This window comes from Ranitomeya imitator, chromosome 6 (assembly GCF_032444005.1).
Source record: "Ranitomeya imitator isolate aRanImi1 chromosome 6, aRanImi1.pri, whole genome shotgun sequence".
Lineage (NCBI taxonomy): Eukaryota > Metazoa > Chordata > Amphibia > Anura > Dendrobatidae > Ranitomeya > Ranitomeya imitator.
The window spans coordinates 180,663,159-180,690,362 of NC_091287.1; the positions used below are offsets into that span (position 1 = coordinate 180,663,159).

The following is a 27,204-nucleotide window of genomic DNA, read 5'->3' on the forward strand; positions in this document are numbered from 1 at the left end:
GGATTAGCTGCAGATTGGATGCTGCGTACTTGTAGTCCTATCGGATGATGCCTGCACACACACCCCCAAAGACCTCCCCGCACAGTCCCGCACACACCCTGACAGTCCCGCACACACCCTGACAGACCCGCACGGTCCCGCACACACCCGCACGGTCCCGCACACACCCGCACGGTCCCGCACACACCCGCACTGTCCCGCACACACCCACACGGTCCCGCACAGTCTCGCACACACCCGCACATGGACATATCTATGTAAATAGATATATAGATATATCTCTGTATGTATCTATCCATCCCATATCTGCTATCTATCATCTATCTATCTGTGTGTAATGGAGTGTGGGTTGGACAAATGTAAAAGAGGAGGTTGGACAGAAATGACATCAAAAATCTTTTTGAAGATAGAGCAGGGAGGGGTTTGGGTGTGTTTTGGAGTGGGTGTGCTAGGTTTGGGCTTAGAGGCCAGTGCAATGCATCATGGAATTTGTAGTATTAGAGCACAATAAGTCAGGAGAAAGGAAGTTGTCGATTAACCCCATAAGAGCTGGATCCCACACTGAAGATGTGCTGCTACAGCATGATAACAGGTAATATTGCTAAAGTAAGCACAGTGGATGTTTTCAGTGGCACATAATAACAAGATTTATGAAAAAAAAAAGTTATAGTAGTGGACAACTTCTTTAATGACCTGAAAAGACGTAGAACCACAGTCTCAAACATTACCATTGGTAACACACTATGCTGTCATGGATTAAAATCCTGCAGGGTATGCAAGGTCCAGCCGTTCACGCCAGAACATGTCCAGGCCCATTTGAAGTTTGACAATGACCATCTGGATGATCCAGAGGAGGCATGGGAGAAGGTCATGTGGTCATATGAGACCAAAATAGAACTTTTTGGTATCAACTCCTCTCAACGTGTTTGGAGGAAGAAGGGATGAGTACAACCCTAAGAACACCATCTCATTAGTGAAGCATGGTGGGGGAAAGCATCATACTTTCGGAGTGCTTTTCTGTAAAGGGGACAGGACGACTGCACTGTACTAAAGGGAGGATGGATGGGGTCATGTATCCTGAGATTTTGTCCAACAACCTCCTTCCCTCAGTAAGAACATTGAAGATGGGTCTTCCAGCATTGCAGTGACCCAAAACACACAGCCAGAGCAACTGAGGAGTGTCTTCATAACAGGCATTTCAAGGTCCTGGAGTGGCCTAGCCAGTCTGCAGACCTGAACCCAATAGAAAATCTTTGGAGGGGGCTGATACTTAATGTTGCCCAGAGACAGCCCTGAGACTTGAAAGATCTGTATGGAGGAGTGGGCCAAAATCCCTGCTGTAGTGTGTGCAAACTTGGTCAAGAACTACGGGAAACGTCTGACCTCTATATTTGTAAATAAAGATTTCTGTGCCAAATATTAAGTTCTGTTTTTCTATTGTATCAAATACTTATTTCATGTAATAAAATGCAAAATAATTATGTAAAAATCATACAATGTGACTTTCGGGATTTTTTTTAAGTTGAAGTGTACCTACAATAAAAATTAGACCTCTCCATTCTTTGTAGGTGGGAAAACTTGAAAAAGGTACAGAACACAAAAGTAGACATAAAGGGTGTAAATATACTAATAAATTGTGGCCATGGTGACAGAAAAAAGATTTTAATATGTGTAAAGAACTAGGGATTTCCTCTTGCTCTCACAAGACAGTTTTAGGCTATGTTCACACTTTGCAGATTCCACTGCGGATTTTTCCGCAGCAGAATTCCAAAATCCGCAGTGAAAACCGCAGCGCGTTTTCACTGCGGATTTATCGCGGTTTTTACTGCGTTTTCTTCTGCGGATTTTCAACTGCAGTTTTCTATTGGAGCAGCTGAAAATCCGCAGAAAAGAAGTGACATGCTGCGGAATGTAATCCGCAGCGTTTCCGCGCGGATTTTTCTGCAGCATGTGCACAGCGTTTTTTGTTTCCCATAGGTTTACATTGAAATGTAAACTCATGGGAAACTGCTGCGGATCCGCAGCGGTCAAATCCGCTGCGGATCCGCAGCAAAATCCGCAAAGTGTGAATATAGCCTTAGGGTTCTTTAGACTGAAATACGCAATTGGTGCATAAATGTGGCTTTAGATACATTTTTATTGTTTTATGGTTATGATGTTTAAGTTGAATTGTTTTACGTTTGTTTTTTATTACTGGCAGGATACAGTTGGGAAAATCTGTTCATTACCTTCCAATATTATTTATTGATCAGCTAAGTAATCGAGTAAAGGATTTGATGGTATGTTACCTTTCCTCAATTATCTTGTTTTTAAATTCCTAGTCATTGCTTGCATTTACTTTAGCCTCATTTATTGTTTGTGATATGTATAGGACCAATAATGTATAAAGTATGTAGGATGTATAAGACCTGTTGTCTCTTCAGAGAGGAAAATGACAAACTCTAGTGCCACCCATAGGAAGTAGCAATCCGAAGAGACAATATCTACTCTCCAACAAGCCTTGTCACATGACTTAGGATAAAAGCCAAAACCTCAATTTGCAGACAGTGTGTTTTGGGGTACTGAACCTGATCAGTGAAAATGTTAAGATTTGCTGTGAAATCTGTGGCCAAATCTGTACTGTATTTTTATTTTTTCACCATGTGAATCAACCATGAATGAGTTTTTTAGCATTCTATATGTAGAGCATGTACAGTGGCATGGAAAAGTTTGGGCACCCCTTGTCAAATTACTGTTATTGTGAAGTTAAAGGGTGTTTTCCCACAAACAAGAATAATTTTAAAGTTGAGTTTAATCAATGTACCTTGGAATATTAACCTCTTTCTGACCTCGGACGGGATAGTACGTCCGAGGTCAGATACCGTGCTTTGATGCAGGGCTCCGGCGGTGAGCCCACATCAAAGCCGGGACATGTCAGCTGTTTTGAACAGCTGACATGTGCCCGTAATAGACGCGGACAGAATCGCGATCTGCCTGCGCCTATTAACTAGTTAAATGCCGCTGTCAAGCGCAGACAGCGGCATTTAAATACCGCATCCGGCCGGGTGGCCGGAAATGACGTCATCGCCGACCCCCGTCACATGATCGGAGGTCGGCGATGCTTCAGAATGGTAACCATAGAGGTCCTTGAGACCTCTATGGTTACTGATCGCCGGTAGCTGTGAGCGCCACCTTGTGGTCGGCGCTCACAGCACACCTGATTTTATGCTACATAGCAGCGAACAGCAGATCGCTGCTATGTAGTAGAGCCGATCGTGCTGTGCCAGCTTCTAGCCTCCCATGGAGGCTATTGAAACGTGGCAAAAGTTAAAAAAAAAAAAAAAAGTGAAAAGAATAAAAAAATATAAAAGTTTAAATCACCCCCCTTTCGCCCCAATCAAAATAAATCAATAAAAAAAAAATCAAATCTACACATATTTGGTATTGCCGCGTTCAGAATCGCCTGATCTATCAATTAAAAAAAAGCATTAACCTGATCGCTAAACGGCGTAGCGAGAAAAAAATTTGAAACGCCAGAATTACGTTATTTTGGTCGCCGTGACATTGCATTAAAATGCAATAACGGGCGATCAAAAGAACGTATCTGCACCAAAATGGTATCATTAAAAATGTCATCTCGGCACGCAAAAAATAAGCCCTCAACCCACCCCAGATCATGAAAAATGGAGACGCTACAAGTATCGGAAAATGGCGCAATTTTTTTTTTTTTTTAGCAAAGTTTGGAATTTTTTTTCACCACTTAAGTAAAAAATAACCTAGTCATGTTAGGTGTCTATGAACTCGTACTGACCAGGAGAATCATAATGTTAGGTCAGTTTTAGCATTTAGTGAACCTAGCAAAAAAGCCAAACAAAAAACAAGTGTGGGATTGCACTTTTTTTGCAATTTCACCGCACTTGGAATTTTTTTCCCGTTTTCTAGTACACGACATGCTAAAACCAATGATGTCGTTCAAAAGTACAACTCGTCCCGCAAAAAATAAGCCCTCACATGGCCAAATTGACGGAAAAATAAAAAAGTTATGGCTCTGAGAAGGAGGGGAGTGAAAAACGAACACGGAAAAACGGAAAATCCCAAGGTCATGAAGGGGTTAAGGAGTTCCACAATTGAATGTGTTAAAATGTTCCTGTACTGAGATAATCTAGGCCATCAAATTGAACCTTCCACTACCAATTGTACATATTGTCATTAATTTAACAGACAGCCATTACACAGTACACAGCAGTGGCACATTTATAAGATTATCTCAGCACAGGAAAAAAAAAGTTTCAGCACATCCAATTGATGAAATTACCCGTATTTACTCGATTATAAGCCGACCCCCCCCCCCCCCCCTAATTTTGACACAAAAAACTGTGAAAACTTATTGACTCGAGTATAAGCCTAGGGTGGAAAATGCAGCAGCTACCGGTAAATTTGAAAAATAAAAATGGGTACCAATAAAAGTAAAATTAATTGCGACATCAGTAGGTTAAGTGTTTTTGACTCTCCATATTGAATCAGGAGCCCCATATAATGCTCCATACAGTTCATGATGGCCCCATAAGATGCTCCATACAAAATACGCCCCATATAATGCTCCATAAAGTTTATGATGGGCCCCATAAGATGCTCCATATTAAAATATGCCACATATAATGCTGCACAAAGGTTATTAATTGCCCTATAAGATGCTCCATAGAGAAATTTACCCCATATAATGCTGCACAAATGTTGATTATTGCCCCATAAGATGCTCCATAGAAAATTTGCCCCATATAATGCTGCATAAAAGTTGATTATTGTCCCATGTTGATATTACCTGCATTTATTTGTGAAAAAAACGGAAATTTGGTGAAAATTTAGCAATTTTCCAACTTTGAATTTTTATTACCTTAAATCACAGAGGTATGTCACACAAAATACTTAATAAGTAACATTTCCCACATGTCTACTTTACATCAGCACAATTTTGGAAACATTTTTTTTTTTAGGGAGTTATAAGGGTTAAAAGTTGACCAGCAATTTCTCATTTTTACAACACCATTTTTTTTTAGGGACCACGTCACATTTGAAGTCATTTTGAGGGGTCTATATGATAGAAAATACCCAAGTGTGATGCCATTCTAAAAACTGCACCCCTCAAGGTGCTCGAAACCACATTCAAGAAGTTTATTAACCCTTCAGGTGTTTCACAGGAATTTTTGGAATGTTTTAAAAAAAATTAACATTTAATTTTTTTTCACAAAAAATTTAGTTCAGCTCCAATTTGATTTATTTTACCAAGGGGGTAAACCACTGTTTGGGCGCATGGTAGAGCTCGGAAGGGAAGGAGTGCCATTTGACTTTGCAAAATTAGCTGGAATTGAGATGGGAGCCAATGTTGTGTTTAAAGAGCCACTAATGTGCCTAAACATTGTACCCCCCCACCTCACAAATGACACCATTTTGGAAAGTAGACCCCCTAAGGAACTTATCTAGATGTGTGGTGAGCACTTTGACCCACCAAGTGCTTCACAGAAGTTTTTAATGTAGAGCCGTAAAAATAATTTCTTTTTCACAAAAATGAATTTTTCGCCTCCAATTTCTTATTTTCCCAAGGTTACCAGAAGAAATTGTACCACAAACGTTGTTGTGCAATTTGTCCTGAGTACGCTGATACCCCATATGAGGGTGTAAACCACTGTTTGGGTGCATGGCAGAGCTCGGAAGGGAATGAGCACGGTTTGACTTTTCAGTGCAAAATTAGCTGGAATTGAGATGGGGCGCCATGTTGCATTTGGAAAGCCCCTAATGTGCCTAAACATTGAAACCCCCACAAGTGACACCATTTTGCAAAGTAGACCCCCTAAGGATCTTATCTAGATGTGTTGTGAGAGCTTTGAACCCCCAAGTGTTTCACTACAGTTTATATCGCAGAGCCTTGAATATAAAAATTCTTTTTTTTTTTAGCCCCCAGTTTTGTATTTTCCCAAATTGGACCCCAAAAGTTTGGGCGCATGGCAGAGCTCGGAAGGCAAGGAGCGCCATTTGGAATGCAGACTTAGATGGATTGGTCTGCAGGCGTCACGTTGCATTTGCAGAGCCCCTGATGTACCTAAACAGTAGAAACCCCCCACAAGTGACCCCATATTGGAGCCTATACCCCCCCTAGGAACTTACCTAGATATGTTGTGAGAACTTTGAACCCCCAAGTATTTCACTACAGTTTGTAACGCAGAGCCGTGAAAATAAAAAATCATTTTTTTCCACAATAGTTACCTTTAAAGGGAACCTGTCACCTGAATTTGGCGGGACCGGTTTTGGGTCATTTGGGCGGAGTTTTCGGGTGTTTGATTCACCCTTTCCTTACCCGCTGGCTGCATGCTGTCCGCAATATTGGATTGAAGTTCATTCTCTGTCCTCTGTAGTACACGCCTCCACCCATATGACCCAAAACCAGTCCCGCCAAATTCAGGTGACAGGTTCCCTTTAACACCCAGTTTTGTATTTTCCCAAGGGTAACAAGAGAAATTGGACCCCAGACGTTGTTGTCCAATTTGTCCTGAGTACGCTGATACCCCATATGTTGGGATAAAAACCCCTGTTTGGGCGCACGGGAGAGCTCGGAAGGGAAGGAGCACTGTTTTAATTTTTCAACGCAGAATTGGCTGGAATTGAGATCGGACGCCATGTCGCATTTGGAGAGCCCTGATGTGCCTAACTAGTGGAAACCGCCAATTCTAACTGAAACCCTAACCCAAACACACCCCTAATCCCAACCACACCCCTAACTCCAACACACCCCTAACCCTAATCCCAACCATAACCCTAACCACACCCCTAACCCTGACACACCCCTAACCCTAATCCCAACCGTAAATGTAATCCAAGCCCCAACCCTAGCCCTAACCCTAATGGGAAAATGGAAATAAATACATTTTTTTAATTTTTTCATTTTTCCCTAACTAAGGGGGTGATGAAGGGGGGTTTAATTTACTTTTATAGCGGGTTTTTTAGCGGATTTTTATGATTGGCTGCTGTCACATACTAAAAGACGCTTTTTATTGCAAAAAATATTTTTTGCGTTACCACATTTTGAAAGCTATAATTTTTCCATATTTTGGTCCACATAGTCATGTGAGGTCTTGTTTTTTGCGGAAAGAGTTGACGTTTTTATTGATAACATTTTCTGGCACGTGACTTTTTTGATCGCTTTTTATTCCGATTTTTGTGAGGCAGTAGGACCAAAAACCAGCTATTCATGAATTTCTTTTGGTGGGGGGGGGCCGTTTATACCGTTCCGCGTTTGGTAAAATGGATAAAGCAGTTTTATTCTTCGGGTCAGTACGATTACAGCGATTCCTCATTTAGATTTTTTTTTTCATGTTTTGGCGCTTTTATACGATAAAAACTACTTTATAGAAAAAATAATTATTTTTGCATCGCTTTATTCTGAGGACTATAACTTTTATTTTTTCACTGATGATGCTGTATGGTGGCTCGTTGTTTGCGGGACAAGATGACGTTTTCAGCGGTACCATGGTTATTTATATCCGTCTTTTTGATCGCGTGCTATTCCACTTTTTGTTCGGCGAATGATAATAAAGGGTTGTTTTTTGCCTCGTTTTTTTATTTTTTTTACGGTGTTCACTGAAGGGGTTAACTAGTGGGACAGTTTTATAGGTTGGGTTGTTACGGACATGGCTTTACTTAATATATATATATATATATATATATATATATATTTTTTTTTTTTTTTTTTTACACATCTGAATATTCAATAGTTAATATTTTTTTTACTTTATAACATTGCCCCAGGTGGTGGGACATCATGTTATAGTGTTAGATCGCTGATCTGACACTTTGCACAGCACTAAGATCAACGATCTGACATGCAGGGCTGCAAGCTTACCAGCGCTTGCTCTGAGCAGGCGCTGGTAAGCCACCTCCCTGCAGGACCCGGATGCAGCCCCGCGGCCCTTTTGGATCCAGGGCCTGCTGGGAGGAGACGCTCGGTACAAGGTGAGCACATCGCCTTGTACCGAGGGTCTCAGGGAAGCACACAGGGAGCCCCCTCCCTGCGCGATGCTTCCCTATGCCCCCAGAACGCGATGTTTGATCACAGTGTGCCGGGGGTTAATGTGCTGGGGGCGGTCCTTGACCGCTCCTGGCACATAGTGCCGGATGTCAGCTGCGATAGTCAGCTGACACCCGGCCGCGCTCCCCCCGTGAGCGTGGCCGATCGCTATGACGTACTATCCCGTCGGTGGGCATACGGGCCCACCCCACCTCGACGGGATAGTACGTCTGATGTCAGAAAGGGGTTTTAAGCAAGTTTAAGATTAAATGATCTCTAACAGAACTAAAGTTAAAGATGACACATTTCCTTTGTATTTTAGGCAAAAAAAATATATTGTCCATTTTTTTCATTTTAAAAATTACAAAAAGGAAAATGGGCTGATGCAAAAGTTTGGGCACCGTGGTAGATTTGTGTGCTCATATAACTTTGACCAATGTCTTAGACCTTAATTAGCCTATTAGCGTTATGGCTTGTTCACTATCATCGTTAGGAAAGGCCAGATGATTTCCCAGCTTTATAAAAACCCAACTTCCTCTAACCTTATGCCAAAAAACAGCAGCAATAAGAAGATAGCAAAGCGTTATCAAGTTAACCTTTCCTCAGTTCGACATGTAATTAAGAAATGGCAGATGACAGGAACAGTGGAGCTAAAGATAAGATCTGGAAGACCAAGCAAAATTTCAGTGAGAGCAGCTCACAGGATCACTAGAGGGGCAAATCGGAACCCCCGCTTAACTGCAAAAGACCTTCAGAAAGATTTAGTAGACACTGGAGTTGTGGTCCATTGTTCTACAGAGACATCTTCACAAATATTGCCTTCATGAAAGAGTCATCAAAAGGAAAACTCTCTTGCAGCCTCACCATGACATTCAGCTTGCAAAAGAATTCCGTATGCAAAAGAACATCTAATTAATATATATATATAGATATATATAGATATATATATCTATATATATATATCTATATATATATATATATATATATATATATATATATATATATACAGGTCCTTCTCAAAAAATTAGCATATAGTGTTAAATTTCATTATTTACCATAATGTAATGATTACAATTAAACTTTCATATATTATAGATTCATTATCCACCAACTGAAATTTGTCAGGTCTTTTATTGTTTTAATACTGATGATTTTGGCATACAACTCCTGATAACCCAAAAAACCTGTCTCAATAAATTAGCATATTTCACCCATCCAATCAAATAAAAGTGTTTTTTAATAACAAACAAAAAAAACAACAAATAATAATGTTCAGTTAGGCACTCAATACTTGGTCGGGAATCCTTTGGCAGAAATGACTGCTTCAATGCGGCGTGGCATGGAGGCAATCAGCCTGTGACACTGCTGAGATGTTATGGAGGCCCAGGATGCTTCAATAGCGGCCTTAAGCTCATCCAGAGTGTTGGGTCTTGCGTCTCTCAACTTTCTCTTCACAATATCCCACAGATTCTCTATGGGGTTCAGGTCAGGAGAGTTGGCAGGCCAATTGAGCACAGTAATACCATGGTCAGTAAACCATTTACCAGTGGTTTTGGCACTGTGAGCAGGTGCCAGGTCGTGCTGAAAAATGAAATCTTCATCTCCATAAAGCATTTCAGCCGATGGAAGCATGAAGTGCTCCAAAATCTCCTGATAGCTAGCTGCATTGACCCTGCCCTTGATGAAACACAGTGGACCAACACCAGCAGCTGACATGGCACCCCACACCATCACTGACTGTGGGTACTTGACACTGGACTTCAGGCATTTTGGCATTTCCTTCTCCCCAGTCTTCCTCCAGACTCTGGCACCTTGATTTCCGAATGACATGCAAAATTTGCTTTCATCAGAAAAAAGTACTTGGGACCACTTAGCAACAGTCCAGTGCTGCTTCTCTGTAGCCCAGGTCAGGCGCCTCTGCCGCTGTTTATGGTTCAAAAGTGGCTTTACCTGGGGAATGCGGCACCTGTAGCCCATTTCCTGCACACGCCTGTGCACGGTGGCTCTGGATGTTTCCACACCAGACTCAGTCCACTGCTTCCTCAGGTTCCCCAAGGTCTGGAATCGGTCCTTCTCCACAATCTTCCTCAGGGTCCGGTCTCCTCTTCTCGTTGTACAGCGTTTTCTGCCACATTGTTTCCTTCCAACAGACTTACCATTGAGGTGCCTTGATACAGCACTCTGGGAACAGCCTATTTGTTGAGAAATTTCTTTCTGGGTCTTACCCTCTTGCTTGAGGGTGTCAATGATGGCCTTCTTGACATCTGTCAGGTCGCTAGTCTAAAGGTACCGTCACACTTAGCGACGCTGCAGCGATACCGACAACGATCCGGATCGCTGCAGCGTCGCTGTTTGGTCGCTGGAGAGCTGTCACACAGACAGCTCTCCAGCGATCAACGATCCCGAGGTCCCCGGTAACCAGGGTAAACATCGGGTAACTAAGCGCAGGGCCGCGCTTAGTAACCCGATGTTTACCCTGGTTACCAGCGTAAAAAAACAAACAGTACATACTTACATTCAGCTGTCTGTCCCTTGCCGTCTGGTTCCTGCACTGACTGCTGGCCGTAAAGTGAAAGTGAAAGCACAGCACAGCGGTGAGTCACACAGCGGTGACTCACCGCTGTGGCTGTGCTCTGCTTTCACTTTACGGCCAGCAGTCAGTGCAGGAACCAGACGGCAAGGGACAGACAGCTGAATGTAAGTATGTACTGTTTGTTTTTTTACGCTGGTAACCAGGGTAAACAGCGGGTTACTAAGCGCGGCCCTGCGCTTAGTTACCCGATGTTTACCCTGGTTACCAGTGAAGACATCGCTGAATCGGTGTCACACACGCCGATTCAGCAATGTCTACGGGGAGTCCAGCGACGAAATAAAGTTCTGGACTTTCTTCCCCGACCAGCGATCTCCCAGCAGGGGCCTGATCGCTGCTGCCTGTCACACTGGACGATATCGCTAGCGAGGACGCTGCAACGTCACGGATCGCTAGCGATATCGTCTAGTGTGACAGTACCTTTACCCATGATGGGGGTTTTGAGTAATGAACCAGGCAGGGAGTTTATAAAAGCCTCAGGTATCTTTTGCATGTGTTTAGAGTTAATTAGTTGATTCAGAAGATTAGGGTAATAGGTGGTTTAGAGAACCTTTTCTTGATATGCTAATTTATTGAGACAGGTTTTTTGGGTTATCAGGAGTTGTATGCCAAAATCATCAGTATTTAAACAATAAAAGACCTGACAAATTTCAGTTGGTGGATAATGAATCTATAATATATGAAAGTTTAATTGTAATCATTACATTATGGTAAATAATGAAATTTAACACTATATGCTAATTTTTTGAGAAGGACCTGTATATATGTATGTATATATACTCAAAAAAAAGGAAAAGCAGCACATAATAATTGAAAAAAAGTGGACTTTAATGCCTGAACGGCATGGCAGCGTTTCGGATGTGTTATCCTTTATCAAGCAATCAATACAAGAGTGAGACCACATTTTATATCCAACACATACATATCTCATTAGAAAATCATTAAATATAATAAAGTCAATAGTATTAAACAGTGTTATTGTGCATCATCAGTGCAATTGTGCAAGTTACTCAGCCCATCAAACCACAGCTATTGACGGGTATTATGAATAACATACTGCGTGAAAATAATTAAATAGCTTAATGGCCAATTGTTATTAAAAACAAATCAGGTGTCCTTACTGACGATATTATAATCCAAGTACAAGTATGTAATCCACTTACATACACAGCTCAGTAATGGCAGCCATGATCACGGCATTCCCAAGTGCCTACTGCACATGTCTGTGACATCACAGTCAGGGACCCACAATGCTCTGCCCTGCAGCTGCTCAGAGCCTTCCGAGGACCATGGCGCAATGTTAGCTAGGGGCAACTTTGCCCACATGGAGGATGGAACCACATAACTATTGCAGTAGCAATATAAAAAATACAGTAGCCATCCTAGTAACCCCGAACTCTGCATTACTCAGGAATTACTGTACAGAATATGAAAAACATAAAAAATAAAGAATATATAATATATAAAATATATATATATATATATACAGTTAGGGCCAGAAATATTTGGACAGTGACACAATTTTCGCGAGTTGGGCTCTGCATGCCACCACATTGGATTTGAAATGAAACCTCTACAACAGAATTCAAGTGCAGATTGTAACGTTTAATTTGAAGGGTTGAACAAAAATATCTGATAGAAAATGTAGGAATTGTACACATTTCTTTACAAACACTCCACATTTTAGGAGGTCAAAAGTAATTGGACAAATACACATAACCCAAACAAAATATTTTTATTTTCAATATTTTGTTGCAAATCCTTTGGAGGCAATCACTGCCTTAAGTCTGGAATCCATGGACATCACCAAACGCTGGGTTTCCTCCTTCTTAATGCTTTGCCAGGCCTTTACAGCCGCAGCCTTCAGGTCTTGCTTGTTTGTGGGTCTTTCCGTCTTAAGTCTGGATTTGAGCAAGTGAAATGCATGCTCAATTGGGTTTAGATCTGGAGATTGACTTGGCCATTGCAGAATGTTCCACTTTTTGGCACTCATGAACTCCTGGGTAGCTTTGGCTGTATGCTTGGGGTCATTGTCCATCTGTACTATGAAGCGCCGTCCAATCAACTTTGCAGCATTTGGCTGAATCTGGGCTGAAAGTATATCCCGGTACACTTCAGAATTCATCCGGCTACTCTTGTCTGCTCTTATGTCATCAATAAACACAAGTGACCCAGTGCCATTGAAAGCCATGCATGCCCATGCCATCACGTTGCCTCCACCATGTTTTACAGAGGATGTGGTGTGCCTTGGATCATGTGCCGTTCCCTTTCTTCTCCAAAATTTTTTCTTCCCATCATTCTGGTACAGGTTGATCTTTGTCTCATCTGTCCATAGAATACTTTTCCAGAACTGAGCTGGCTTCTTGAGGTGTTTTTCTGCAAATTTAACTCTGGCCTGTCTATTTTTGGTATTGATGAATGGTTTGCATCTAGATGTGAACCCTTTGTATTTACTGTCATGGAGTTTTCTCTTTACTGTTGACTTAGAGACAGATACACCTACTTCACTGAGAGTGTTCTGGACTTCAGTTGATGTTGTGAACGGGTTCTTCTTCACCAAATTAAGTATGCGGCGATCATCCACCACTGTTGTCATCCGTGGACGCCCAAGCCTTTTTGAGTTCCCAAGCTCACCAGTCAATTCCTTTTTTCTCAGAATGTACCCAACTGTTGATTTTGCTACTCCAAGCATGTCTGCTATCTCTCTGATGGATTTTTTCTTTTTTTTCAGCCTCAGGATGTTCTGCTTCACCTCAATTGAGAGTTCCTTTGACCGCATGTTGTCTGCTCACAGCAACAGCTTCCAAATGCAAAACCACACACCTGGAATCCACCCCTGACCTTTTAACTACTTCATTGATTACAGGTTAACGAGGGAGACGCCTTCAGAGTTAATTGCAGCCCTTAGAGTCCATTGTCCAATTACTTTTGGTCCCTTGAAAAAGAGGACGCTATGCATTACAGAGCTATGATTCCTAAACCCTTTCTCCGATTTGGATGTGGAAACTATCATATTGCAGCTGGGAGTGTGCACTTTCAGCCCATATTATATATATAATTGTATTTCTGAACATGTTTTTGTAAACAGCTAAAATAACAAAACTTGTGTCACTGTCCAAATATTTCTGGCCCTAACTGTATATATATATATATATATATATATATATATATATATATATATATATATATATATATATATATATATATATATATATATATATATATATATATATATATATATATATATATATAAAATTATGTACAAAATTAAACTGCTCCATACATGGTCATATGTATAAGAATAGTCTTCTCTACTCGGGAACATACTCGATGTGCCGCCGTATTTAAAGGGACCCAGACATAAGTCTTTAATACGTCACCAAGGTCCAGGAAGCCCCCTTATTAAAGTGGGGCATCCTGACCCTGAGTAAGGAAACGGAGACCTTTGGGGGCGGGTACCCCCGCGTTTCTCCAAACCCCTACAGTATGACACACATGACCCAATCTTTGGCTACATCTTCAACATCCCTAGAGAAACATAAAAGACCAAATGACCAAAGCAGGGGAGTTTCCTATGTTTATAAATTCAAGCTTTTATTCTCTGTAATTATATATCCAAAATAATAATCAAAATATCAAAAAAAATGCAGAGATCAAGGAAAAAGGAAAGCAAAATAATTCATATTATAGAGTAATCAGTACGGATCCATCGTCCATTGTTCAAAGTCGTAGCCACCATATAGTATCTCGGTATGTAAGATAGGACACCTGAAAAAGGACAAATAACTCCATAAGTTTCTTTTTAAACATAAAAAATATATATAAAATATACACTTAGGAGAGAATATAACCACTATCACATTTACATAATTGAATTAAGTTTGAAATCCACATTAAGACCATAAGGTTTTAAAGTATTGAGTTTTTTTATCCATTCCAACTCTTTCTTTTTAAGTAACCGTATACGGTCACCTCCCCTTCTCTGAACCGGTACCATATCAATAATACGGAAGCGCAGTTGTTTTTCAGTATGACATTTCTCCGTGAAATGTTTAGACACTGGTAGATCCAAACGTTCCTTCCTTATGGTATGTCGGTGTTGATTGATTCTAGTCTTGAAATCACACGTAGTTTCACCGACATACCATAAGGAGCAAGGACACTGAAGTAAATATACAACAAACTCTGAGTCGCATGTCAAATAATGCTGTATCCTATATTCCTCATTCGTGATGGGATGAAAGAAATTAGACCCCTTGAGCATCAAATTACAGTTAATACAGGACAAGCATGGAAAACAACCTTTCCTACTGTTGCCAGTAAGTGTGTCCTGACCCTGTTTTTTGAATGACCCTATATCGGACTTCACCAGAGTAGACGCAATAGTTCGACTACGTTTATATGAGAAAATTGGTGGTTTAGAAAACTCCTTCACTTCGGGAGAACATTTATATAGCATTTCCCAATGTTTGCATATAATGTCAGCAATTTTGCCACTCTCCTCACAATACGACATTACAAAAGGAATACGATCAAATTCTTTCAATTTAGGTTTTTTCTGTAGTATTTCTTTTCTCGATAATATATCAACCTTCCTACATTTCCTACATGTCCCTTCCATAGATTTTTTTAAAGAATCTTCATTACTTTCAATTCTTTTGACCCGCAAAAGCTGACTGTACGGGATTGACTCTTTAGTTTTTCTGGGGTGTTGACTATTGAAAAGCAATAAATCATTTTTATCTGTGGCTTTAGTAAACAATTGAGTAGTAAATTTACCATTCTCAATTTGAACATTAACATCCAAAAATTGTATGTTAGTACATGAGTGTACAAGGGTGAATTTAATTGTTTCATCACACTACACAGAGAATGGTCACAATGTGACTAGTGATTGCCGCTCACCACCTTTATATAAAAGTGAGGATAAAAGGCTTTCCAAAGCAAATCAGCTATGTTGCAGTGATTGCTTGCTGGAGCTTGTAGTCCTGCTGAGTGAGTTAACATAAAATTCATCCTGTTTCTGATCTTGAGGTTCTTAGGCTACGTTCAGATTAGCGTTGCGCGCCGCTGCGTCGGCGACGCAACGCACGACGCACGAAAAAACGTGTGCAAACGCACGCAAAAACGCTGCGTTTTGCGACGCGTGCGTCGTTTTTTGACGAAAATCGGACGCAAGAAAAATGCAACTTGTTGCATTTTCTTGCGTCCGACGCTAGCGTCAAAAACGACGCACGTGTCGGAAAACGCAACAAGAAAAACGCATGCGTCCCCTATGTTAAACATAGGGGCGCATGACGCGTGCGTCGCCGCTGCGTTTCCCGACGCAGCGTCGGGAAACGCTAATCTGAACGTAGCCTTAGGCATATATTAAGCACAGTGCCATAGTGCAGCAGACCTCGCACATGGATGTTTATTCTTATGTACTCACAAACCACTCGCATTGTATAAATAGCTAAACACTAGAGTCAGACAGGGAAACAGGAGGTCTGTGTATTGTATACAGCACACTATATCACAGTGCTTAAAGGGGCTGTGTCCACCTTTTGGGGACATTATTTTGTTATTTAAATGCATGGATTTGGGGCTAAAAATCACTTTTGCAACTGTGTTTTACTAAAAATGTTTCACCATTTTGCTTATACAGGTTTTCTTTCCCTGCTCATCCAGTGTTTAATGTGGTAATAAATAAGATGAGAGCAGGTCAGAAACAGAGGGATGAAAGAGTTAAGGTACCGTCACACTCAGCAACTTTCCAACAATCACGACCAGCGATACGACCTGGCCGTGATCGTTGGAAAGTCTTTGTGTGGTCGCTGGAGAGCTGTCACACAGACAGCTCTCCAGCGACCAACGATGCTGAAGTCCCCGGGTAACCAGGGTAAACATCGGGTTACTAAGCGCAGGGCCGCGCTTAGTAACCCGATGTTTACCCTGGTTACCATTGTAAATGTAAAAAAAAAAACACATACTCACATTCCGGTGCCTGTCACGTCCCCCGGCGTCCGCTTCCCTGCACTCCTCCTTCATCCTGTGTAAGCGCCGGCCGTAAAGCAGAGCGGTGACGTCACCGCTGTGCTCTGATTTACGGCCGGCTGGCACTGACACTACACAGGATGCAGGAGGAGTGCAGGGAAGCGGAGCCGGGGGACGTGACAGGCACCGGAATGTGAGTATGTGTTTTTTTTTTTTTTACATTTACAATGGTAACCAGGGTAAACATCGGGTTACTAAGCGCGGCCCTGCGCTTAGTAACCCGATGTTTACCCTGGTTACCATTGAGCACATCGTCACACACGCCGATTCAGCGATGTCAGCGGGTGATCCAGCGACAAAATAAAGTTCTGGACTTTCTGCTCTGACCAGCGATGTCACAGCAGGATCCAGATCGCTGCTGCGTGTCAAACACAACGATATCGCTATTCAGGACGCTGCAACGTCACAGATCGCTATTGTTATCGTTGTAATGTTGTTCAGTGTGAAGGTACCTTTAGAAGCTCCCCGTCAGACCTCATAGTGGGCTGCCTGCCAGGTCCTCATTCTGAAGCCAGCAATAGACCGTGTAACACAGAGGCTACAGAAGGCAAACGGTGCAAAGTTATTCAAAATAGAGCTCAACTGTGTTAATGATTTTTAGCCCAAAATATGTGTATTTAAGTAAAAAAATAAATGGTCTCAAAAAGTGAACAACCCTTTTGATATATCCTCAGGAAAATTGAAATCAGAATTTGGATGTTTTTTTTCTTACGGCGCCATGGAGGATAAGAATGAGTGGGCAGCCATTCCAACAGCGCTCTTTTATCTAAAGTTGGATGCAATTGTCTGCTAATGCTTCTTGAACGATGTTTGGCCACTTCCTGCCTGTTATGTGATTGCTGTGGCTCATTACTGATGTAAGATCTTCTCCTTTTAGATGATAAACCGCTCCACGACCGAGCTGCCTCTTACTGTATCATATGACAAGATATCACTGGGAAAGCTCCGCGTCTGGATCCATATGCAAGATGCTGTGTACTCTTTACAGCAGTTTGGTAAGTCACAAGCCCGCTCTGCTCTCATACCACTATATACCCAAATGTTACCCCTTAAGCTTCTTTATCTGCCTGTAAAGGTTTGCCGAAAATTTCAAGCGGTTGTCCGATATATAACATGTTTTGTATAAATATATGTTTATAAACCCTAATTGTTTGTGTACCGTAATTTGCTTTATTTGAAAAGCCTTACTATTCTCCCAACATAATCCCTACATCTGTCAGCACCCTCAAACGGATCATCAAAGGGCGGCAATGATAGCAGAGGGTCAACCACAGCGTTACCCAATAATGATGATCCGTTTCAGGGCGAAACTGGGGAAGAAACCGTAGGCCGGTGCTGACGCCTCTTTTCCCTGCTTCTTTTACTTTGTTTGGGACATCAACAGGGGTCAGAGGTGAAAGAAGCTGTGGTACTGACCGCAGCGCTTCCACTGAGTGATGTGCTGTTTCATGAGGGTTGGTTGAAGCATGGGAAAGTGGCTACAGGGCCAGCCTTCTGATGACTTCTAATTGCTGGGCTGAAACGTCACAGGAAGTAATACAGGAAAACAGTTGTGGGGATGGGCCGCATAGGGAGAACTGTGAGGCGTTTTCAAATTAATCAAATTGCAAAAGTAGTTAGGGTTTAATAATGGATATTTATACGGGACATTTAAGCATCAGACAATCCCTTTAACTATTTCTTGGCTTCCCATAGACTTAAACGTTCTGAGGTCCACTCTTAATCCTGCACTGACATTCTAAAATGTCAGTGCAGTGTAACCAGCTTGCACAAGATCATGTAGCTGTAGGGGACGGAAGCTGTCTGTCCAGCCAAGAGTTATCAAGAAATGTAACCTAGAATGAAAGCCATGCATGGAAACCCCACAGTGCGTAAATAGTAACACAAGTAAAAGCATATCTACCGTACTTATCGATTACTGCCACACTGTCACTGTGTGTTGCTGGTTTCCCATGAGGGCCAGGGGTCTGCTGAAGGCCCCCCACATCTGCCATGATAGTGCTTTGTTAAACCCCAGCTGGGCTTCCAAGGAGACCATGATTTTTGCTATATACAATAGTAATGAAGTGTTGCTCTATAGAGTCTGTATAGTACAAACAGTCGGATAATCACAGGTTCAAGTCCCCTGAATACAGTGAAAATAACAATATTGTAAAATATAAACATTCAGTTCACCTCAGTTTTGCCCCATTTAAAATAAAAAAAAAAACAACGTGGTATCACTGTGTATCAGAGAAACAAAAAAAAAAGGAACCGCCAGAACTGCATTTCTCCTTCGCCTCATTGGGGGACACAGACCGTGGGGTGTATGCTGCTGCCAATAGGAGGCTGACACTAAGTGATACAAAAAAAGTTTGCTCCTCCCCTGCAGTTTACACCCTCCTGCTGGCTCTCAGCTCCTCCCCTGCAGTATACACCCTCCTGCTGGCTCTCAGCTCCTCCCCTGCAGTTTACACCCTCCTGCTGGCTCTCGGCTCCTCCCCTGCAGTTTACACCCTCCTGCTGGCTCTCGGCTCCTCCCCTGCAGTATACACCCTCCTGCTGGCTCTCGGCTCCTCCTCTGCAGTTTACACCCTCCTGCTGGCTCTCAGCTCCTCCCCTGCAGTATACACCCTCCTGCTGGCTCTCGGCTCCTCCCCTGCAGTATACACCCTCCTGCTGGCTCTCGGCTCCTCCCCTGCAGTTTACACCCTCCTGCTGGCTCTCGGCTCCTCCCCTGCAGTTTACACCCTCCTGCTGGCTCTCGGCTCCTCCCCTGCAGTATACACCCTCCTGCTGGCTCTCAGCTCCTCCCCTGCAGTATACACCCTCCTGCTGGCTCTCGGCTCCTCCCCTGCAGTATACACCCTCCTGCTGGCTCTCAGCTCCTCCCCTGCAGTATACACCCTCCTGCTGGCTCTCGGCTCCTCCCCTGCAGTATACACCCTCCTGCTGGCTCTCGGCTCCTCCCCTGCAGTATACACCCTCCTGCTGGCTCTCAGCTAACCAGTTCTTGCTTAGTGTCTGTAGGAGGCACATGGGTCTGTTTCAGACCCCAACGTTTTTATTTTATTGTTTACTTTTCTGTAAATTTTTATTTTTTAATTAACGGAGTGAAGGGGGCGACGGTTCCTTTCAAGGTTCCGATCTCCCCCGAACCATCAACAGGCGAGCACGGCGAGTATACCTCCCCGTACCCTCTCCTGCGATGTGGGAAGCCATGCCTGAGCTCACTTCAGGGGCGACGGTTCCTTTCACAGTCCCGATCTCCCTACACCAGCAGCAGGCGACCACATGGAGTGTCGCCTCCATGTATCTTCTCCTGGAGCCAGGCCTAATGCCGGACAACTGGCCCTGTCCACCCGGACTGAACTCCGTGGCTGTACAGAGGCCCCTCTCTATGGCGTCCGAGCAGCCCCCACTGTCCCACCACTGTGAAAGCGGATGGCCACCTCCCTAACAAACGGATGATGGATTGAGGCTTATCCCTGCACCGTCCACGCTGCACAGAACAGCGCTGAAACCCACATCCGCGGCGGTTCCATGCCGGGACGCGCATCAATGGTGAGTGGATCCATCTTCAGTGGGATATCCACATGCTGACAGGCAGCCTCAGCCACTTTCCTGTGGCCCACCTCTCTGAGGTAACGCTCTGGATGGCTGCAAAAATTTAGTCCCTGGCTTCGGCCAATTTGTAGGCCGCATCCTGGAAGTCTTGCCTGGAACGACCCACTGGTGACGTCCGCCGGCTACAGAAATTTAGGCCCCGGCTTAGGCCTATTCAACATCGTGTCTGTGGCTCCGCCCCCCAAATTGGCACTTCTCGCTCTCTGCGAGATTTTATCAACTCTGCAGCTCCCGGTGGCCATCTTGGTCCACCCGGCCAGCTCACACTGGGGTGACAGTATTTTTGCATTAAAGGGGCACATCGACTCTACATCAGTACCCGGGTAAGGAAGTACCTGGTCTTAAAGGCACATGACCAGTATTCCCAGTCTTAAAGGCGCATGACCAGTATTCCCTGGTCTTAAAGGCATATGGCCAGTATTCCCAGTCTTAAAGGCGCATGACCAGTATTCTCTGGTCTTAAAGGCATATGGCCAGTATTCCCAGTCTTAAAGGCGCATGACCAGTATTCTCTGGTCTTAAAGGTGCATGACCAGTATTCCCTGATCTTAAAGGCGCATGACCAGTATTCCCTGGTCTTAAAGGAGCATGACCAGTATTCCCTGGTCTTAAAGGAGCATGATCAGTATTCCCTGGTCTTAAAGGTGCACGACCAGTATTCTCTGGTCTTAAAGGTGCATGACCAGTATTCTCTGGTCTTAAAGGTGCATGACCAGTATTCTCTGGTCTTAAAGGTGCATGACCAGTATTCTCTGGTCTTAAAGGTGCATGACCAGTATTCTCTGGTCTTAAAGGTGCATGACCAGTATTCTCTGGTCTTAAAGGTGCATGACCAGTATTCTCTGGTCTTAAAGGTGCATGACCAGTATTCTCTGGTCTTAAAGGTGCATGACCAGTATTCCCCGATCTTAAAGGCGCATGGCTAGTATTTCCTGGTCTTAAAGGCGCATGACCAGTATTCTCTGTTCTTAAAGGCGCATGACCAGTATTCCCTGGTCTTAAAGGCGTATGACCAATATTTCCTGGTCTTAAAGGCGCTTGATCAGTCCGAGGAGCCCTCCGCCGCCAACCCCATCTTTATCCTCTAGTTCCCCTCTGGACTTCTTCACTGACCAATCCATGGTTCTCTGACCAAGAGATTGAATCCCTCTGTGTACCCTCTTTGTTTGGAGTGCTCGCAGGACCAATATACATGGTCCCTATCCTACATGGGAGCCGTCGGCTAGCAGGGGCCGCAAGTATTCTAGAAACGTGCAGGCGTCTAGAAACATACAGGCATCTAGAAAACGGAAGTTTTTCGTTTCCTGCTCCCTCACCAATGATTTGATGACAACAAGGCTCTGAATATGGATTGGATATTGCCTGAGCTTGCCAGAGCTTCAGAGACTAAACTCCCTCGAGAGCATTTGCCATTCAATTCGGATAAGCGTTTCACTGGACAGAAGCCTCTACGTGGGATGCCATGCCTGGCCTGTTTTTTAAGGGCGACGGGTCCTTTAAAGGGCACCGATCTCCCCACACCATCAACAGACGAGCACACGGAGTGTCGTCTCCATGTTTCCTCTTCTGCATCCAGGCCTAACGCCAGACAACCTGTCCTGTCCACCTGGAGACCTGAACTCTGTGGACATATTGAGGCACCCTTTTTGGCGTACGAGCTCCCCCCTCTGCATCACCACTATTTAGTGGATGATGCAAGAAGGCGGACAATTCCTCTCCACTTCCCTGTTAAGAGGTTGATGGATCGAGGGTTCCTAATTTTTATCTCTGCACCGTGAAAAGAGGAGATGGCAAGAGACTATGACCTGCTGGATGCAGCCGCACATTCTGCCATGGGGCAGATTAACCGGGTAGAATCTCCTGTGGTATTCCTACCAGTATCCCTACCTGATGGGTCATCAATTAAAAATACCACGGACTGTCAGATAGCAAATCTGGTTTGTTGCGGCTTCGAGTCCAGCGCTCTATCCTCCCTAGCGGCCGCATGGATTGCTAGAGCAATGTTCTCCTGGCTGGAGACCTTAACTACCTTGATTCACACCAGCAACAACTGGCCAATCAAATCCTTTGAGCGGGAGACTGACAAAGGATTGTATAAGGATTGTCCAGCACAGTCTAGATCTAAGGGATCTTGGTTCCAAACAGGGGAACGAAAAGTAAGATCGACCCTGGACCTCAAACTTCTAACAACCTTTGACATGGTCCTCCTTCTTTGGATGGAGTTCCTCAGCTCAGCCATTACTTCAACAGAAAAAGGTGCAGTTTCCGGCATCCATTGACATTCGGGTTGCTTGCCCTCTGCAAAAATTCCTTCGCCTTTCCATTCGTCAACAGCATTTTCATGTCACAACCTTGTCCTTTGGCCTTGCTTCCGCACCCAGAGTGTTCGCTCGGGTCATGGCGGATGTCATGTTTCTCTTGCACTCTAGAGGCGTGCTCGTTCTGCCCTGTTTGGTCTGTCTAGCCGCCCTTCCAGGACTACGCTGAGTCGTCTATATCTCTTGCGATACCTTCTCTCCTGGGCTGGCAGCTACACTTAGACAAGTTCTCATTTCCAGCCCAGCAGATATCCTTTTTGAGGATGATCCTGCACACTTCTAGAAGGATGGTAATTCTTCCTCGAGACAAGGTCATGGCTCTTCAACAGGGAGCTCGCGCAAGGAGAGTTCTGAGGACTTGATTACTCACCCCTCATTTCATTCGATTTGCTAAGAGAGTTCTGAGGAAAAATGGTGACGACAATGGAAGCGGTTTCCTTCGCTCCGCTCGTTTTCAGCAAGTCAAATAGACTTTCAGACAATAGTCTCTGAGCTCCTTCTTTATCCAGGGCCTTTCTCCCGGTTCAATGGTTATTAGTAACTACCAATGCCAGTCTTCTTCTCCCCATCATTGTTCTGGAGATCCGAACGGTAGTCTTACATCAGGTCCACTGCCTTCTGGCGGATCACCCTATCCGAATTCAATTGGATAATGCCATGGCGGTGCCTTGCGTCAGTCATCTAGCAGGTACCCACGATCAGGCGCCATGACCGAGGTACCTCACTTTCTCTGATGGGCCGAAGTCTATTAATCAGTGATCTTGGCAGTATATATCCCAGAAGTAGAACTCTGAACGGCAAACAAATTCAGCCGTCAGGGTTCCGCCTCAAGTCAGTGGGAACTTCACCCCGAAGTCTTCCATCAGATCTGTCCTTACTGGAGCTCTCCAGTTGTAGGTGGGATGACATCCAGACTGAAGGCCAATGTACTCGAGTTCGTGGTTCGGCCTCGAGATCCAAGAGCCATCGCTCTCCATGCTGTGGTTCTGCCGTGGTACCAGTTTCCATAACTCCCCTTCCACTGCTTTTGAAATCCTTTCGGAAGCAGAAAGGGGCCCCAGTGATCCTCAGAGATCCGCACTGACCACGTCCGTTTTTTGTTTGCGGAGCTAGTATCTTCACGCCTTATCGCAGCACAACTGCAAGTAGGGACTTTCTCACAGGGAGTTTTCACACGTAGTTCTTCCCTATCGCATACCGTTAGATCATTGGGACCTTATTATTCCTAGGAGCCTTACAGTAGGCTCCTTTTTCATCCGGGCAGACTTTACTATCAGGGAAAGTCGTCCCGTTCTCCTCTGCGATATTCTCACTCTGACGAGTCTTCGGAGCTAGCTTCTCTGCTCTTTCAGACTTTTTTCCCTTATTACCTTCGAGGCAAGGTTGTCCTCATTCCATCTCCATCCCTTGTTACCAAGGTGGTACTGTATTACCACTGTTATGAGGGCATAGTTCTTCCCTCATCTCTTTTGGCTCCAGTCCACAAAATGGAATAAGATCCCCCATATTCTGGACGAAGTGAGTGCTCTGAGTAGGTACGTCTTGAGGACAGCGTCCTTCTGAAGGTTGGATGTTTTAGGCCATGTTCACACAGTGCGTTTTTTACTGCGGAACCGCAGCGGTATTGCCGCTGCGGTTCCGCAGCAGTTTTCCATGCAGGGTACATAACAATGTAACCCTATGGAAAACAGTCACTGCTGTGCACATGGTCCGTAATTTCGTTTAAAAAGCCGCGCAGAATAGCTGCGGCAAAAAAGGAGCATGTCACTTCTTTTTCCTGAACCGCAGCGGTTCTGCACCCATAGACCTCCATTGTGAGGTCAAAATCGCAGTAAAACCCGCAGATCAAAAATATATCTGCGGGTTTTACTGCGATTTGATGTGCAGAACCGCTGCAGCAGGAAGTGCGGGGGAGCGGGTGGAAGTGCGTGGGCGGAGTGTGGCTGCCCCCCCGTGCTCCGATCCCGCCCCCCCGTGCTCCGATGCCCCACCCCCGTGCTCCGATGCCCCCCCCCCCCCCCCCAGTGCTCCGATGCCCCCCCCATGCCCTAATCTCCCCCCCTTATACTTACCCGGCGTCCCGGTGTCCGTCCGGCCGTCTTCTCCCTGGGCGCCGCCATCTTGCAAAATGGCGGGCGCATGCGCAGTGCGCCCGCCGAATCTGCCGGCCGGCAGATTCGCTCCAAAGTGCATTTTGATCACTGAGATATAACCTATCTCAGTGATCAAAATAAAAAAATAGTAAATGACACCCCCCCCCCCCACTTTGTCACCCCCATTGGTAGGGACAATAAAAAAATTAAGAATTTTTTTTTTTTTTTTTCACTAAGGTTAGAATAGGGGTAGGGTTAGGGGTAGGGTTAGGGGTAGGGTTAGGGTTAGGGGTAGGGTTAGGGTATTTTCAGCCATTTTAGCCCTAAAAAGCTTCCTAGGAAACACACAGTCTCTGCATAGAAAACTGCATAAAAAAAGGATAAAAAAACGCATCAAAAAAGGACAAAAAAAGGACCAAAAAAAGGACCTGCGTTTTCTGCCAAGAGCTGCAGTTTTTTAAAAAAACTGTCCTGAAAAAAAAAGGATGGAAATCCTGAACGTGTGAACATACCCTTATTTGGGCTTCCTGACGGTAGAGGAAGGCTTCCTGACATTTTCAGGAAGGGTTTAGCCGTTTCATCGACCATGATAACATGGTGAATTCTTTTCACCATCCAGGAGTCCTTCCGTGCTAGATGTCAGCCGATCTCCCTGTCTATCAAGGGTTCTAGGCACCAGGCGTCAGCAAGGCACGCCTGCAAGCTTGCGGATTCGTCCAGTCCGCATGCATTCTTGAAGCACTATAATTCCCACACTTCCACAGATGTGAGTCTGGGCAGGCGGACTCTGCAGGCTGCGGTGGCGCACTTGTAAGTAGCGGTTACACAGGGCCTGATCTATTGTTGTCCCCACCCAGGGACTGCTTTGGGACGTCCCACGGTCTGTGTCCCCCAATGAGGTGAAGGAGAAATAGGGATTTTTGTGTACTCACCGTAAAATCCTTTTCTCCGAGCCATTCATTGGGGGACACAGCTCCCACCCTGTTATTAGCTTATGCTTGTTTTTTTTAGAATATGACATGCTATACGCTCATATATTGTTATTGATCTCCTACTGCTTTTGCACCGAACTGGTTAGCTGAGAGCCAGCAGGAGGGTATATACTGCAGGGGAGGAGCTAACTTTTTTTGTATCACTTAGTGTCAGCCTCCTATTGGCAGCAGCATACACCCCACGGTCTGTGTCGCCCAATGAATGGCTTGGAGAAAAGGATTTTACGGTGAGTACAAAAAAATCCCTATCTTTTTCAGCCACAGCAACCACTCAAAAATGCAATAAGAAGCAATCAAAATGTATCTTCCACAAAATGATATTAATATAAATATCAATGCTTCATGCTAAAAAAAACACCCCTCTCACAGCTCTATCCACCGAAAAAAACAAAACATTATGGGTCTCTGAAAATGGCAGCACTGGCCATATTTTTATTTTTACGTATTCCTGAATTTTTTATTTCATCGCTTTAATTATGTTTAGCATTGCTGCAATCCTGCTGACCTGGAGAATTTTTTTGTATTTATTTCTTATAATGAATGCCTAAAACAATTAAAAAAAAAAAACTCCAAGAAACAATTGCAGGGTGTTTTTGTCACAGTGGTGTTGCCCTTGGAATTTTTTCCCATTTCCCAGTATATCACATGGCAAAGTGGATGCTGTCATCCAAAAACGCAACTTGTCCCACAGAATACAAGCTTCATGTGGCTATATTGACAAAAAATAAAACAGTTATAGCTCCTGGAAGAAGAAATATTGCTTAAAAGCAGGAAAGTTCTATAAAGAGGTGAGCAGATAGAGGCAGACCCTGACATTGACCTGCTAGTGTACGTTCTCCTAAAAACAGTTACTGTTCTCTATAGAACTTTATGAGTGCCATCTCCGTAATGGGAAAGTCTGTATTCAGTGCCTATGAATTAAAATTGCAAAAGTTCTTATTTTATTGCTTATTATTGATTTATAAAATAATTACCGTAGTGATGGTTCTGCTTCACAGTAATGTAGCCGTGTTGACTAGTGCACGTTCTGCACATGGCCTAATTTGTACATTTGTGTATGTGATATATAAATAATGTAACATTGTTATTCTTTTTGGCAGGCTTTTCTGAAAAAGACACCGATGAAGTAAAGGGGATTTTCGTGGACACCAACCTTTATTTTCTAGCTCTTACCTTTTTTGTAGCTGCCTTTCATGTAAGTTTATCTTTTGTCGTCCACAGATATAAATATTTGTGTGTGTACATGTGTTATCATTTATCCGAATTGCACAACTAGCTGTTCGTGGCTGACGACATTTGATGGGGCTGAGTTACTAATATTGTGTAACAAACTTATGGTGGATTTACACCAGTAGATAGTGAACTAGCGACCATAGAATCCCTCGAATGTGTCAATTGACGTGGTACATCATAGTAGGCTCCCACCCGCCAAGGTAGGAACCGCCATATGCACAAAACAACCAATCCCCTACAGAATCTGTAAAGTATTCTCTGGTGTACGAGGTTCTTCAAGAACCATACAGTAATGCCC

General features: G+C 43.9%; 1 protein-coding gene across 2 annotated transcripts in view; it reads left to right on the forward strand.

The window, feature by feature from the left end:
- Positions 1–27,204, forward strand: part of CLPTM1L (CLPTM1 like) — a 96,696-nt gene that overhangs the window by 35,874 nt on the left and 33,618 nt on the right. For both annotated transcript variants that reach the window (XM_069730360.1, XM_069730361.1), the window contains exons 6-8: positions 2,201–2,279; positions 17,542–17,659; positions 26,774–26,868. In XM_069730360.1, coding sequence (XP_069586461.1) covers positions 2,201–2,279; positions 17,542–17,659; positions 26,774–26,868 — 292 coding nt within the window. The remainder of the gene's footprint in view (positions 1–2,200; positions 2,280–17,541; positions 17,660–26,773; positions 26,869–27,204) is intronic.